The 15872-nt window shown below is 36.3% G+C and overlaps 1 protein-coding gene across 1 annotated transcript in view; it reads right to left on the bottom strand.

Moving 5' to 3' along the window:
* The window catches only part of LOC150077289 (putative inactive 1-aminocyclopropane-1-carboxylate synthase-like protein 2), a 268091-nt gene that overhangs the window by 169892 nt on the left and 82327 nt on the right, over positions 1-15872 (bottom strand). Inside the window, exons 6-7 of the mRNA XM_090386134.1 lie at positions 10251-10317; positions 196-293 (exon numbers count right to left, since the gene is read on the bottom strand). Coding sequence (XP_090242260.1) covers positions 196-293; positions 10251-10317 — 165 coding nt within the window. The remainder of the gene's footprint in view (positions 1-195; positions 294-10250; positions 10318-15872) is intronic.

The following is a 15872-nucleotide window of genomic DNA, read 5'->3' on the forward strand; positions in this document are numbered from 1 at the left end:
TTAAATGTAATCATTTCTGGTGACAAAAGTGGTACCAGCATAGATTGCTTAGTACTAGCCTATAGTAATTACTCTTACTTATTTATAAGGCCACTAGGTAATTTGTTCTAACAATGCCATTTTTTTTTGATTTTACCTTTTTGGCAGTAGAGAAACATATTATTCGATCAATAAAAAAACTCCACTTAAACTTACCTCATCAGTTAGAGGTATTGGCCACATTTCAACTAAAGAACGTTGTGCCATATCAGTAAATATGCGACCATATACAGGAGTAGGTGATAATATTACGTCTGCAAAAAAAAAGAAACAAAATTAAAAATTTAAATATAAAATATAACCACATATTATTTATGAATCACAGGCATCACCTACCATTTCAGAAACCAATCTATAAGTTTTCAGTTAAAACTCCAGTTTTTTTGGTTCAGTTTTAGAATACTAAAAGTTTCATATAAGATTGTTATTTCTCAATTCTATGTTATGAAAGAATGATATACACTACCACTGAGTGTGTCTGCTTAATTCTAAACTGAAACAGAGAGAAAGTGATAGTATGGAGTTGTGCACCATTCCTAATATTAGGGTCATGTGCCTTTACTCAATCCAGAAGAGAAAAATGGGAGGTTCTGAAGGCATGCAGTTGTACTGCCACTCCCCCACCTTTTGAATACAAATGCTACCTTAACACTACATCAAAATTAATATAAGAGTATATTCTGCCTTAGAATATACTTTGCTGTGAAGACCTGACATCAGCTTACCAATTTTATATTGTATAAAAGTAACTGGCTTGATTCTCACTCATTTCTGAACACAAAAATGAACAGGCACTCTATTACACAAAAGGCAAAAATAAGTTTATGAACAATGATGTAATTTTCCCATCTCACAATTACATAAAACTCAGTTTCCTAAAACATAAAAAGGCATTATTATAATGAAAAATCAACTTCTTAAAACTCAACACTGAATAATGAAATTAAATTAAAACTCAACACAATAATTAAAGCTTACATGAACAAATTCATCTGTTCTGAAATGTTCTAAAAACTATGTTCTAATTTCTGACATATAGCAAATTTTTACTTCCAAAATAACTAAATTTTCCAACTTATCAGGTATACTGCTTTCTTCTCAAAAATAAATTGTTCACAAAACAAAGTGCTTTATTATTTTTCTTTACTTTTCTTTTCAACTAAAAAGACAACTATATGAAATTCTAGTGTTATTCATCACATTTAAACCATCTGCTTTCATTAATAATAATCTCTCTCTCTCTCTCTCTCCCTCATCCTAAAGAGCTCTCATACAGTGAAAAAATCCTAATATAATCGGACCACTGGGTTGAGGCAATTTGGCATTTTGGATGGAATATCATTGTAGACATAATGTGAATACAACATGAAAAATTACACTTGATACAGAGATTCATCCTTTTTATATTTAAGAATTATACATGGATAATTTGTTTTCAAACTTATTCAGGTTGTCACAGACATTCTCTCAGATATGCCAGACAAGCTGTACTTGCTACCTGTGAGTCTAAAACGCTGATGGAACTGATATTTGGGTAACACTCAAGTCAAGTGGACCCAATTTCAGCGAAGTCCGGATGGTCTGTGACAGCCAAGTCCTCTGCTTGCACTTTCACGATGGTGGGACTGTTAGTAATCTTGGGTATAACCTCCATGCACAAGTACATGGTGGGTGACCATCCAGGTGTGAACCAACGTAAGCAGGGGTCGAGGTGTGGCGCCCACACCACATGGAGGAACGCCGCCCCCTCTATGTTACCAGGCAGTACTAGGTGGTAGATGACTCTCATCAACCGGTGCAATACCACCACTTTGCTTATTGGAGGCTTGAAGTGGTGGAACCCATGTTTAGTCTCTAGAGCTAAGTTCCGGTCAACCCTTCACCATCTCTTCCATCATGCAGTATGATTGATGACTTTTGAGATTATGATGAACATCATGGTGAGATCCAATATTCCTTACATTTCGAGGGTACAGCTCTAAAACGGTGTTCGCAGGCTGGCCGCTGGTTAGTACACCGGACCGAACCTATTGGAAACTCTCTAGGAGGCTTCCGGATCAGCTAGTGTATAATCTTGCTACCTCTACTCTGCCAGATAGTGACTGGAGGGAGACTGAGTAGTGTGTATGCGGGGAGCATTGTCGAGGCCACGTTATGTCAAGGATCTGGATATATTCTTACCATGTGTACGCCATATCCAAAAATTTCATTACTTCATACAGCATTTCCCACCCACTTTTTCTTACTATTGAATACACCATGAATTGTCAAACTAATAGAGCAAGCTTATCTGCGAAAAGATCTAAACCTCCCAAGCACTTCCTAATTAATTTCACAATCTCAATGATGTCCATTTCCACTTGCAGTCTGCCAAACCCCATGCACTTTTTTCTGACAGAATCTCAGTTATCGGTTGATTCAACTACTGCTCATCTCAGATGCCCAAATTATTCGCTGTATGATTCTTTTCGCCTCAAAGGTAGTACTTGTACATATGTCCGTTCTGATATTCCCTGTCAGAGACTTGGCAATTTGGAATCTCCTCTCTTTGATCTTCTCTGGCTTAAAATCTCTCTACCTCACTGTGTCAAATTCATCTGTTGTCTCTACTGTTCTCCCAACTCCACTAATCACTTGGAGCTCTTTGACTTCCTCTCTTTGCAACTTGACTTTCTCCAGTCCAACTTTCCTAACAGTGAGGTAAATTGCCTTGGTGATTTTAATGTTCACAACTCCAACTGGCTTCCGTTTTCTAGTCACACTGACCCAGCTGGTCAAGATGCTGAGGCTTTTGCAATTACTAATGATCTTGCACAGATTGTTCATTTACCTACAAGAATACCGGACAATCCTAATCATACAGCCAATAAGCATGATCTTTTTCTCACAAACAACCCTTCTAAGTAAACAGTCGAAGTGAGAGGTCCTTTGGGCACTTCAGATCACAACTTGGTGATTGTCTCTTCTACAATGGAACCTTTATCTCATGGCTATTCCCAAACTCATGTTGTTTGGCATTACAAGAATGCAAAATTCAATGACCTGTGAGACTTCTTTTCTTCTTTTCCTTGGTCGGATTACTGTTTCAAAAGCTCTGATGTCAACGTTTGCTCAGATCATATCAGTCAAATTATTCTTGCAGGAATGGAATCCTTTATCCCACACTCCACTTTAAAATCTCGTCCTTTATCTAAACCTTGGTTTTCCAATAAATGTGCTAAGGCTGTTCAAGAGAAGAATGTTGCATATCGTAATTGGCTTGTTTCTAATTCTTCAGTCTCATTTTCTGCCTACACCAAAGCTCGCAACAATTGTAAAGCAGTTATTAACCAGTCCAAACTAGAGTTTGAACAGGCTAAGAGTAGAAAACTTGCTTCTTGCCCTAATGGTAGCCGAGCATTCTGGTCCCTTGCCAAAGTTATTGGCCGCAACTTTTGCCCATCTCCGCTCCCACCTCTATCCAAACCAGATGGTTCTGTTGTCACTTCAGCCAAGGATAAAGCTGACCTGCTAGCATCCCATTTTTTTTCAACTCATGCATTAACGATTTTGGTAAAACACCTCCCACTATTCCCAACACGCTCCATTCAATGCCTCCTGTGGTCTTCCGTCAAAAGTATGTCAGAAGGATTTTGACGAATCTTGATGCTAAGAAAGCTCCAGGTCCCGATGGTATTTCTCCACTTGTTCTCAAAACCTGTGCTCCTGAACTTACTCCTATTCTTTGCCGCCTTTTTTCACTTTCTTATTCCAAAGGTGTTTTTCCTTCTGCTTGGAAATTTGCTCATATCCAGCCAGTTCCTAAAAAGGGTGACAAATCCCTCCCATCCAATTATCGTCCCATTGCAATTACTTATACTCTTTCTAAAGCAATGGAGAAATCAATTAACCGCCAAATTTTAAACTACCTAGAAACCTTCCGTCTGATCAACGATCACCAGTATGGATTCCATCAGTGTCGATCCACTGGTGATATTCTTGCTTATGTTACTCATTTATGGACTAATTCAATGGAAAGGTTCGGTGAAACACAAGTAGTTGCTCTTGACATCTGAAACACTTTCGATTGTGTTTGGCATAAAGGTCTTCTAAACAAGCTTCCATCTTATGGTTTGCCAACTGTTTTTAGTAATTGGTTATCCAGTTTTCTCTCTGATCGCTCACTGAGGGTGATGGTAGATGGCTCTCTGTCTTCTAACTTCTCCATTAATGCTGGTGTCCCCCAAGGTTCAGTTCTTTCCCCCACTCTTTTCCTCTTATATATTAATGACTTTCTTCCACTGATTGGAAATCCTATCCATAGTTTTGCTGATGATAGCATATTGCATTCACTTTCCATTTTGAGAAACCTTGTCCTGCTCAATCAGCTTAAACTTCTCGAAAGTCTGCTACCAATTCCTTAAATGCTGATCTTCAGGTAATTCTCCAGTGGGGCAAAGACAACTTAGTTGATTTCAACCCTGCTAAAACTCAGTCTTGTCTTATATCTCGCAAAAAGGATTCTTCTGCTCCTATGCTTATCTTTAGTGACACTCTGATTTCTAGGCAAAATGATATATCTCTTTTGGGGATTTCCGTGACTTCTAATCTCTCTTGGCACAAGCACATTACAAATATTGCTTCTTCTGCGTCAAAAAAACTTGGTTTTCTCTTTCGCTCTCGGTGTTACTTTTCTTCCAAACAGCTGCTCACTCTGTATAAATCGCAAATCCGCCCTGCCATGGAATATTGTTCCCACATCTGGGGTGGTGCCCCCAAAACCTCTCTCAGGCTTCTTGATTCCATTCAGAAGAGGGCAGTTACGTTAATTAATGACTCATCTCTAACAGAGTCTCTGCACTCGCTGTCTCATAAACGTATTGTTTCTGCTGCATGCCTCTTCTACAGATACTTTCATGGGCACTGTTCGTCTGAATTAGCTTCTATAATTCCTGCTCTCTCTTTCAAAACAGTCCGAACACGTGCCGCCACCAGCCAACGTCCATTTACTGTCCAACTTCAAACTCACAGAACCAACTTTTCATCTTCCTCGTTTATTCATTCAACTGCCGTTTTCTGGAACAACCTTCCTTCATACGTATTTCCTGAAAATATGTATAAAGAACTTGAACTTCCGTCTACAGAAGTTCAAGTCCAATATCTTCTTTTGTATTCTCAACCTCCAGCCCAAGCATGGTACTAAGTACTATAGGTTCTAATACCTCTCGTGTTTGGGGTTTACATAAAAAAAAAAAAAAAAAAAAAAAGAAGTATGTGTCACTAAAACTCCTATTTTGTTGTTAGGATCCCTTGAAAATGGTCCTTTAGATCTCTGAGGTGACAAATGCATAATGTTTCTTTTTGTTTCAAAGGAAATGTTGATGTCCATGTATTCTCCAAGATCACTTGAGAGAATAAATGGCGCAGTGTGTTCAACACTAATTTTTGATGAAGCATATCTATGATTGTTGAATTGTTTTTGTTTGATGACCCTGCTTGATTTGAATGATCCGCAGATATATTTACAACAAGCATTCTTTTCCACATTTTCCGATTCAATACTGGTCTTTTCTTTACCTTCTTCTGGACAAAATTCATTACCGTGTTTTGTAAAGAAATTATCAAATTTAGGTAATTTATTAACTGCTTGTTCTTGTGCTTTCTTCATTGTTCTCTTTTGGGCTCCACTCTTTCCCTTTTACTTTTGCTATATGATAGCTACACCCCTGGTCAGATATGAAGTTTTCTGAGAAGTGCAGAGAGGCTGCAAGAGTAGCTCATAGGGGTCTTGTCAATGATATATAGGAATTTTGCTAGCAGAGATAAGGAGGTGATTAAACCCTTGTGAATAGCAATGGTCAGGCCACATCTTGAGTACTGTATACAGGTCTGGAGGCCTCATTTTAGGAAAGATGTTGAGCTTCTAGAACGAGGGCACAGAATTTCAATGAGATTAGTGAGTGGAACAAAGGGTTGCTGTTACGACAATAGCCTTAATTTCTGCAAACTGTAGCGTCTGGAGACTAGGCACCTGCAAGTGATCTGATTGAAGTGTATAAGGTCTTGAATGGTTTGAGCAAGCTCAATGCTGATGGGATTCTTCCTCTTGCTCAGATTCCGCACTTGAGGGGGCAAAACTCAAATTGAGGAAAGACGGTTGTAGAACAGATGTGCAAAAATTTGCCTTTAACCAGTGGGTGGTTGATTACTGGAACAAACTTCCATCTTTTGTTGTGGAAGTTGATAGCCTAAATAAATTTAAGGCTGAGCTGGACAGGTATTTGGAACGAACGGAGAGGTGAAATAAGAGTGAGCGTTTTTTTTTTTTTGGCTGATGCTAAATAAACTTGATTTCTTGCATCATATGCCTCTACTAATGCTATAGGACCACAGCCATGTGATAATGCTTTTACTGACATTACACATGCATGTGTGAAGCTCTAATTATACAGCCAAACAGTTCCAGGTACTTATTTAAATATAATACTGTAAACTGGTTTCCTTATAAAATAATATCTCATTTGGAAACAGATACTAAAAGAAATTAGTTTCCAAGGTTTATTTTTAAGCACATGCTATTTTGCTATTAGTTTACTATTTAATATTTTCACTGAAGTAAAAATTTTTTTTTATGAATTATATTTAGCAACATGTTTGAGAGGGAACAAGAGGGAGTAATACTCTTGATCTGATTATCAGTAGTGATTCTTCATGCATTAAGAATCTGCAGATAAAGGAACCACTGGGCGACAGTGATCACAATGTATTGATGTGGGAATTATTTAGAGTTGTAACTACCACCAAAGGCTAAAGGGAAGGGCTTTTGCTTTCGTAAAGGTGACTACAGAGGTCTCAGACAGTTTTTAAATTCTGTATAGTGGGATCAACTGATGACGTTACCAACAGTAAATTCTAAATGGAAAGCCTTCAAGGACTTAATTTTGGAGGCTACTAGAGTTTTCATTCCAACTAAGAAATACTTTTCAAGGTTTAGGTCTAAATGGATGTCAGATGACTTAATAAGGCTAGTGGCAGAGAAGAAGAATGTATGGGATGTACATAAAGTATCAGGGGACACAGAAGCTTATGGCAGGTATAAACTAGTCTTTAATCAAGTCACAAAGGAGGTTAGGCAAGCGAAGGCAGATTATGAGAAACCTTTGGCAAAGGATGCAAAGAAAAACAGCAAGGAGTTCTTTACTTATGTAAACTCTAGAAGGAAAGGGATGAATCAGATCGGACCACTTAACATAGATGGGTTGACTATTGTTGATCATGCTCAGGTAGCTGATAAACAATGAGTATTTTGCATCTACATTCAAACATGAGGAGTTATTCAATGAGGGGAGCGCCTGAAGTTTATCAAATGCTAACAGGGAGCTAAGTGATTTTGTAATAACTGAGAGTAAAGTGGAGGAGAAATTGTTGAAGTTAAACATAAGGAAGGCACCTGGGGTGGATGGGATCTATCCAATTATATTAAAGGAGGCAGCAAAGGAAGTAAGCAAACCCTTAGCAATAATTATGAGAGCTTCTTTTGACTCAGGGGAGGTCCCCATGGACTGGAGGTGTGCAAATGTATCACCAATTCACTAAGGAGGTTCCAAAGATGACACAAGTAACTACAGACTTGTTAGTTTAACTTGTGTTCCAGGGAAAATAATGGAATCACTGGTTAAAAAGCATTGCAGGATCATCTAGACAAGACTGCAGTAATAGTTAAGACACAGCATGGGTTTGTCAAAGTAGGGGTCTTGTCTGACCAATTTGATTGGTTACTATGATGTGGTCACAAAGGAACTGAATGCCAAAAATAATTTTGATATCATATTCTTGGATTTCAGGAAAGCTTTTAATACTGTTGCACATGGAAGACTGCTGTACATACTGGAGAAGTATGGCATCAAGGGGAAGCTGCTACAATGGATAAAGGATTGGTTGAGTGGGAGACAACAGAGAGTGGTAATCAATGGACACTGCTCTTCATGGACAAATGTTATTAGTAGAGTTCCCCAGGGTTCAGCGTTGGGCCCATTGTTGTTTCCGGTATTTATTAATGTTATCGATGAAGGTATATCAGGTTTAATGTCCAAGTTTGCAGATGATACAAAGGTTGGCAGGGTTGTTAACGACAATAATGCAGTATGCTACTCCAACTGGATCTAGATAAGTTGGGAAAATGGGCTGAGAAGCGGTAACTGGAGTTTAACATTGACAAATGCAAAGTGCTGCATATGGGTAGCAATAACCGAAGCGAAACGTACCAACTGGGTGGTACTACACTCACTCAGGTAAGTGGAAAAGACCTGGGGGTAATTGTGCAGCCAAATATGAAGTTCGCTGAGCAGTGCAGATGGGCTGCCAGGGCAGGTCATGGAGTCTTGCCAATGATATATAGGAATTTTGCTAGCAGGGACAGAGAGGTGATAATCCCGTTATACAAGGCAAGGGTCAGGCCACATCTAGAGTACTGTGTACAGGTCTGGAGGCTTCATTTTATGAAGGATGTAGAGTTGCCAGAATGAGTACAAAGAAGGGCAACAAGATTGGTGAGGGGAATAAAGGGGTGCTCTTACCAAGAAAGGCTTAAGTTCTGCAAATTGCAGCGCCAGGAGAGTAGGCACCTGTGAGGTGATCGATTGAGGTGTATAAGGCTTTGAATGGGTTGAGCAAGCTGAATGCTGATGTGGTTCTTAGTCTTGCTCAGACTAAGAACCTGAGGGGCCACAGTTTCAAATTGAGGAAAGATATTCATTGAATAGACGCGCGGAAACTTGCCTTTAGCCAGCGGATAGTTTATTGGTGGAACAGGCTTCCTTCTTTTGTTGTGGAAGCTAATAGCCTAAATAAATGTAAGGCTGAGCTGGACAGGCATTTGGAATGAATGGAGGGATGAAATGGGAGGGTTGTTTTTTTTTTTTTTTTTTTTTTTGGCTGATGCTGCATAAGCTTGCTTTCATGCATCGTATGCCTCTACGAATGCTAATGCTATAATCTGAATAATAAAAGGGAATATGGACCTTTGTTATTTAATATTACAGTGGTACCTCGGTATACGTCCTTAATCCATTTCAGATCCTTGGACTTATACCAAACAGGATGTATACCAAACGAATTTTCCCATAAGAAATAAAGGGAAAATGATTAATCCGTTCCCATGAAAAAAAATCCTATTGTTATTGGCATATTATACAATGTCCCTGATCTTTGTTTGGTAATCGATTTCACCCCCTTCGCAATGCTAGCAGATTTAATAACGTCTTTGTTTTTTACAATCGTAGATACCGTCGTTCTCGGCATACGGTATGCAGCAGCCAAGTCCCGGATACACATGCCACCTTCATACATATCAACAATTTCTTTTTTCACCTCCGTGGTGATCCTGCCCCATTTTCTTCATTGCTTGGCTCTTCTCATTAACTTTCTTAGAACTCATGGTTAATGAATTTACAAAATATTTACGCAAAAAAACACAAAATCACGTGAAAATTCACGGAGAGTTGTAGCGCGGGCTGTTCACTGAATGGTAGAAACTGTCGTACTGACGCTAGTGGGCAGTCTTGGCAGAGATGCCAGATCTTACCCCCTCTCCAAAAACCGAATTCAGTCGATCGAGGACGTAAGCGCGCACCGTGCGCACATACGTCCTCAGTTGGTTTTATTCGAAAAGCCGAGTGAGGACGGGCGCGCGTACTTTGCTAGTGTCCGTCCTTAGTCGGCTTTTATTTGGTTTTTGGAGAGGGGGGTAAGATCTGGCATCTGAGTCGTGGCTTTGTCTTGAGAGAGGTAAATAAGGGTAGCGCGCGGTGTCGTGACTCATATTGACGCACGCGAGTCGTATTCCAAACAAAGGTAGTATACCAAACAAAATGTTTCGCGTCCAAACAGGACGTATATCAAGTTGGACTTATTCCAAAGCGGATGTATACCGAGGTACCACTGTATTTATTATTTCTTTGCTGTTTTGTACTTGCATAAATTCATTAAATTTTAGTTTTGTTTATGAGGATAGCTTATAAAGTGGGTGTTAAAGTTGTCCCTGACAGCTCCATCATATCAAGGTTGCATTACAGTTTATCAAATTAGTTTGTCAAATACAAGAACATATTTTTAACACCACTAGCATTTGCTGTGATTGATAACACTGAACCACCTAGTAATCTATAGTTTTTGTTTTATATACATATTTATTTACTGTTTTGCTGCAACAGAGATCTCTAAATACATATTACCTCCTCGATCTGCAAGACAGTGGAATAAAATATCTATGCACGATGTGACACCACACATACAGAAGAGCTGAAAAGAAAGAAAAATTATATATATTAATTTTTTTAAAAATATTAACATTTAAAATGTTAATACTTTTGGTGCTGATCTAATGTAAGTTTTGAATAGCATGTTGCACTGGATACTTGTAAGTTTATGTGCTGAACAGAAAAAAAACTTTCTTGTACAAAATACAACCAATCTTAATTCTTTAAATTTTCCTTTTATACTCTTCAATGGTTCTGCTAAGAGGAGTTTACAACTTCACTCTTATAACAGTTAAACAGTGCTCCCTACATTTTCATGCCAGTGTATGGATTTGAATACTGAACGTTTGTAACAGTAACCATGTATGTTACCCTAGAGGTAGGTAGAAATTCATTATTTAAACAAACATTTTGAAGAGATTTTCTTTTCGATCCTTCAGTGCTAATGGCCAAGATAGCCTTCAGTAAATTTATATACACTATTCCACAGCCAAATATGTTAAATCTTTAATTACAATTTTCATATTTTTCTAATAACTATTCCTGATCTTACTTCACCATTCGATGGAGTTAAACACAAATCAAGGAATCTAATATCAGAAAATTATTTGCTTATTCAGAAAATTTAAGTTTTTATTTTTACTTACTGTCTTTGTATATAAACATGCAAAGACAGTAAACAAGTTTATTTAGATTCATATAATTTTATTAACAAATCTTTAAATTCTTATATAAAAAAAAAAAACTTAAAATTCCTAAGTAATTAGTGAGTAAGCAAATCATTCATATATACAGTCAATTCCGGTTATTTGGGACACATCGAGACTAGTGCATTTTGGCCCAATTAAGTGGCTGCCCCAATTATCCGAAGTTTCACTTAAAAAAAGTTAAAAATATAATGGACCCTCACTTTACAATTAGTTCACTGTACAATTAAATCAGGTTACGATGGAGTCACCATAGTAAAGTACCATTCATTATACAATGGGTAGTAATCACCAGTGATTGTGATCATGTTTGTGAATTGAATTTTAATTCTATTAAACAGCGATTCTAATTAGCGAAAATAGGAGGAATATTATCCAGAGGCTATAAAAGTAAAGAAATATTAAGCACAAATTTACCCTTTATTAACTTACTAATTAAATTAAATGATATGTGAAAATCAGAAGAATATACGTGATAATCGGAATAATTAATATGTACTGTAATATGTACATACTAACTAGTTGACATTTCTGTTCACTGACATTTGTGGGTGGGGGTTAAAATTTAAAACAGTAAAAAGATAAGCAATCAATAACAAAGAACATGACACACACAAATTGAAAGTAACACGATATGCACAAGTGAGAATGGAGTAACAAGTTATGAAGCTTTAAAAATAGGAATGAAGAGAAGATTCTGAAAATTAATTTTTTTATACGATTGAAGATTCCATGGAGGTGTAAACACATTTCACCATAATAACCCACAAGGAATTCCAGCTGTTGGTATTATCACAAATTCAATAAGATCAAGTTTACTATCCATTTATAATAGATTGCACTAACAGAAATCCGACTGAACCAAGTAGTACGGTTGGAGACAATCGTAGGGTAATCTCCAGTGCTGCGGTCTCCTGCCCCAATTAAATGGCATGTTGTTCCAATTAAGCGAAGTAAACCTTGGCTATTTTCTCGATTGGGTTCTGTTTTTTAAGATTTGTCCCAAATAAATGGCTGCTCCGATTAAATGGAATCCACTGTATATATACAGTGCTTTTTTGGAACTGTACACAACATACAGCATACCGGCACCTTTATTAACAGTGACGTGTGACATTTGGATGCAGTGCACTCCAAAATTTGTAATATTCCATAGCGCCTCCGTAGCCAGGTGGGAAGGAGTAGCAGTGCGTAGCACACGCTTCTTGATTAGACCGGGGTTCAAGCCCATCACCACCAAATACGGAGGATGCGGAAAGGTCAGGGAATGACCACCGCATATCTCGGAGCAATATGGCCTTAGTTGCTAATGCTCCTAAAAAAAACCCAAACAAACAACAGTAATATTCCATAAATTTTTTTCACATGTTTACCTACTATTCAAATAAGCTTAAAATTATTTAACTTAATTTGCATTTTTCACTGTCTATTGTTAAGATATTTTCTATATAAAACTGTATAACCATTTTTATAATTTTAAATTACTCAGTCGGACCTCTGTTTAACAAAGTCCATTTATAGCAAACATTTTGAATTCCCCCTGAAAGTTACATTTAAAATACTTTCTGTTGAGTGAAGAAAATTTTCATATAGCAAAAAACGAATTAGGAGAGAATTAACTCTGTATGCACTGTTCGTATTTCTGGCCTTCAGGCAATTTAGGCAATTAGTGCTGCTGCGCAAATTAAGAGAGCTAAAGGGATTACCATTCTACGACTTGGTGGTACCTGGTAAAACCTGTCCCACATATGGAGAAGTTGCGCTGGTCAACAGTGAGCAGATCAAGGGGTATTCCCAATGGGCTGTGGTCCACCTACTGCAGTGGTGTCCAAATTTTTCCCATACAGGGGCCATATTAAAAAAAAAATTCAAAGTTAGATTTCTTTAGTGTGTTACATTTTGTTGCATGTAAAAGTAAAATTGAAAATATTCTAAAATTTTATTAAGTACAATACACAATTACATTTACTGAACAAAACATTTAATGAGAAAATTTTTTTGATAATTTTAACAAAATTTAAAATGCTGTTTTAGTTCACTTTCCGGACGGGCTGTAGGTTGGACATCCCTGTGAATCAACTGTCAGCACCCCGTTCGAAGTTTTTATGTATCTTTAGCAGCTTTTGTTTTAGTTTAGCTAGGTTATGGTAGCTGACCTTATACTGGCTATATCTATTTGAACTTTGTGATGTAAATTTATATATTAATAAAGTTATTAATATTGTTAGAATTATTAATAAAGTTAGAATTATTGCTAATCTACATATGGTATGCATCTATTGGTGTGTTATGATTATGTGCTAGGAGAAAGCAGCAGTTTAATAAGTCCTGATATAGCTGTTTCTTGAAGGTAGATTTAGTTTGTTGCATGGCCTGAATTTGAATCCTTGGACTAATATATATCTGAGTATTGGATCTGTAACAATACTTAAATCTCCTGTGATGATGTGTCCAAGGTCAGGATTAATATATTGCTGCATATTGCTTTGTTTGCACATGCAGTCATTAATATCCAGTTTATTGGATATTAAGTTGGTTGCTATGGATTTGTAGTTGCAGGCTAGTATCCCAAATGGTTTCTTATATTTGTATCTGACTTTTATACTGATGTTTTGGCCATTGTTAGGAAGCAAATCATTATGATGATTGATATATTTATTAATATTATCCATGATTTTACTTTGGAAATTTAAGATTATGATAGATTCTTCTGTACCCATTTTTTTATGTGGGTGTTTAAATTTAAATTTACAGATATCGTCTATTATGTGAAAGAGTTGTTTAGACTCTAAGCTAAATGTGTATATGAACCTGTGTAGTGCTCTCAGTACACTGTGTTTGGTGATGAAAAGTAAGTTATGTATATATTGTACATTATGTTATTTTTGTCCCAATCTTTAAGGGTTGTGTCAAAATTGACTAATTTTGGTTTATTTTTACTGTTAGATTTCTTAGATTTTTTAGAACATTTATGAGGTTTGTTGTAGAATTTAATTATATTGAATTTGTCATATATACAACAGTCTGCTATGTTATTATCAATAATTTTATGGTTGAATTTATTATTCAGTCCATATGGATATAAGGTTTTTAATTTCAGCATGAATAATTCTTCTTGATTAGTTCTAATATTTGTGTTATTAATGTGTGCTAGTATAGTTATGTATATACTGGCAAAGCTCTGTGCTTAAAAATGCATATATTCTATTTCTTGTTCCATATTATTACTGTCTATTTTTGTAGTTGTTGATATCTGATCTGTGCAGATTTAGTCTCAGATGTAGTTTATTGCTTGTTTGTCCAAGTATTTTATATTACAAGTTCTGCATGTGATTAGGTATATAACATTACTGGATTTACAAAAGATAGGTTCTATAGCGTTATTGGTTATGTGTTGAGGGTGCATGCAAGGACATGTTAAACATAGTTTATTTTTACAGGTATTGTATTTAAGGCTATAGATCCCTTATTTATCCAAGTTAGAAGCATTAGATGCTGTTGTGCTCTGTCCTGTGTGTGCAAATTGTGTATGTATAGAGCAATAGTAGTGTTGCAGGGTACCGTACAGAGCATGAGTACCTGGGGTCAAATTTAGCCTACTCTGCCCATGTAGTTGTATTCATTGTCTTGAGGATCCATTTTTACATAAAATGATAATTAATATACAAAAATATATATAGAAAAACAAATAACTGAGATGAAGTAATGAAAAGTGCAGACTATAATTTCAAGTGTAGGTAGCAGAACAAAGAAAATATTGAAGAATATATAGAAGAGTATATAAGCAGTTCCAGGTGGCATAAGCATGGCCTAGACAATGCTTATGATAATAATAGTATTAAGAAAATAAGAGTAGGGGTGGAGAGTAATTGTAGCGAAAAGGAAGATAACATTAATTATGGATCAGGGAAACTGCATAAGCAGATGTACCCTACAGCCATAATGTATATATATTTTATGGTATAAAAAGATTTTTTGTTTAATCCTATTGAATCCTATACAGTATACACAAGAAGTGAATTTTACCAAATGGATAAGAAATGTAACAATATGAAAAAGAGACAGATAGTTGACAAAAAATTAAAATAAAAAATGAAAAAGCGACATTGCAGTGTTTTTCACAATTTCAGTATCTTCATCAGAGGCATCCACCAGAATTATGAGAAAGACGGCAATGTTCTTGCTTCTGTTTCCGGCATGCTCTGTATACTATGGTGCATGTCTGCTGTAGGCATGTGTTAAGCACGAAATTGAAATTTTGCAGCTAGAATAAGGTCTAATAAATTGTGCCAATAAATGTAATTATAATTATTATTAGTAGGGCATACAAATCATGGATGACCTTACAGAAGCAAGCAAAAGAATTGAAAAACTGAAGTAATGATATCAAAATGTAGGAATAGGCAAGAAGAAAAGAATTTAAACATCAGTTTCAGTCTTACAAGGCAACGGTAAGTTCTTTTCTTCTTGCCTATTCTTACATTTTGATATCATTACTTCAGTTTTTCAATTCTTTTGCTTGCTTCTCTTGTGCACCATAGCATACAAAGCATGTCAGAAACAGAAGCGAGAACATTGCTGGCTTTCTCATAATTCTGGTGTTACCAGAATTATGAGAAATTATGAATTATGACCTCTGACGAAGACACTGAAATTGTGAAAAACACTGCAATGTAGTCTTATTTTGGTCACTTTTTCATATCTTATTTTAATTTTTTTGCCAACTATCTGTCTCTTTTTCATATCGCTACATTTCTTATCCATTTCATCAAATTCACTTCTCGTGTATACCGTAGATTCAATAGGATTAAACAAAAAATCTTCTTCACACTTTCTTCATACCATAAAATATATAAAATTAATTATATATTCTTCTATATAATTAATTATA

The sequence above is a fragment of the Mastigoproctus giganteus genome, chromosome 12 (assembly GCF_048544385.1).
Source record: "Mastigoproctus giganteus isolate SK-2022 chromosome 12, ASM4854438v1, whole genome shotgun sequence".
In the NCBI taxonomy this organism is placed as follows: Eukaryota; Metazoa; Arthropoda; class Arachnida; order Uropygi; family Thelyphonidae; genus Mastigoproctus; species Mastigoproctus giganteus.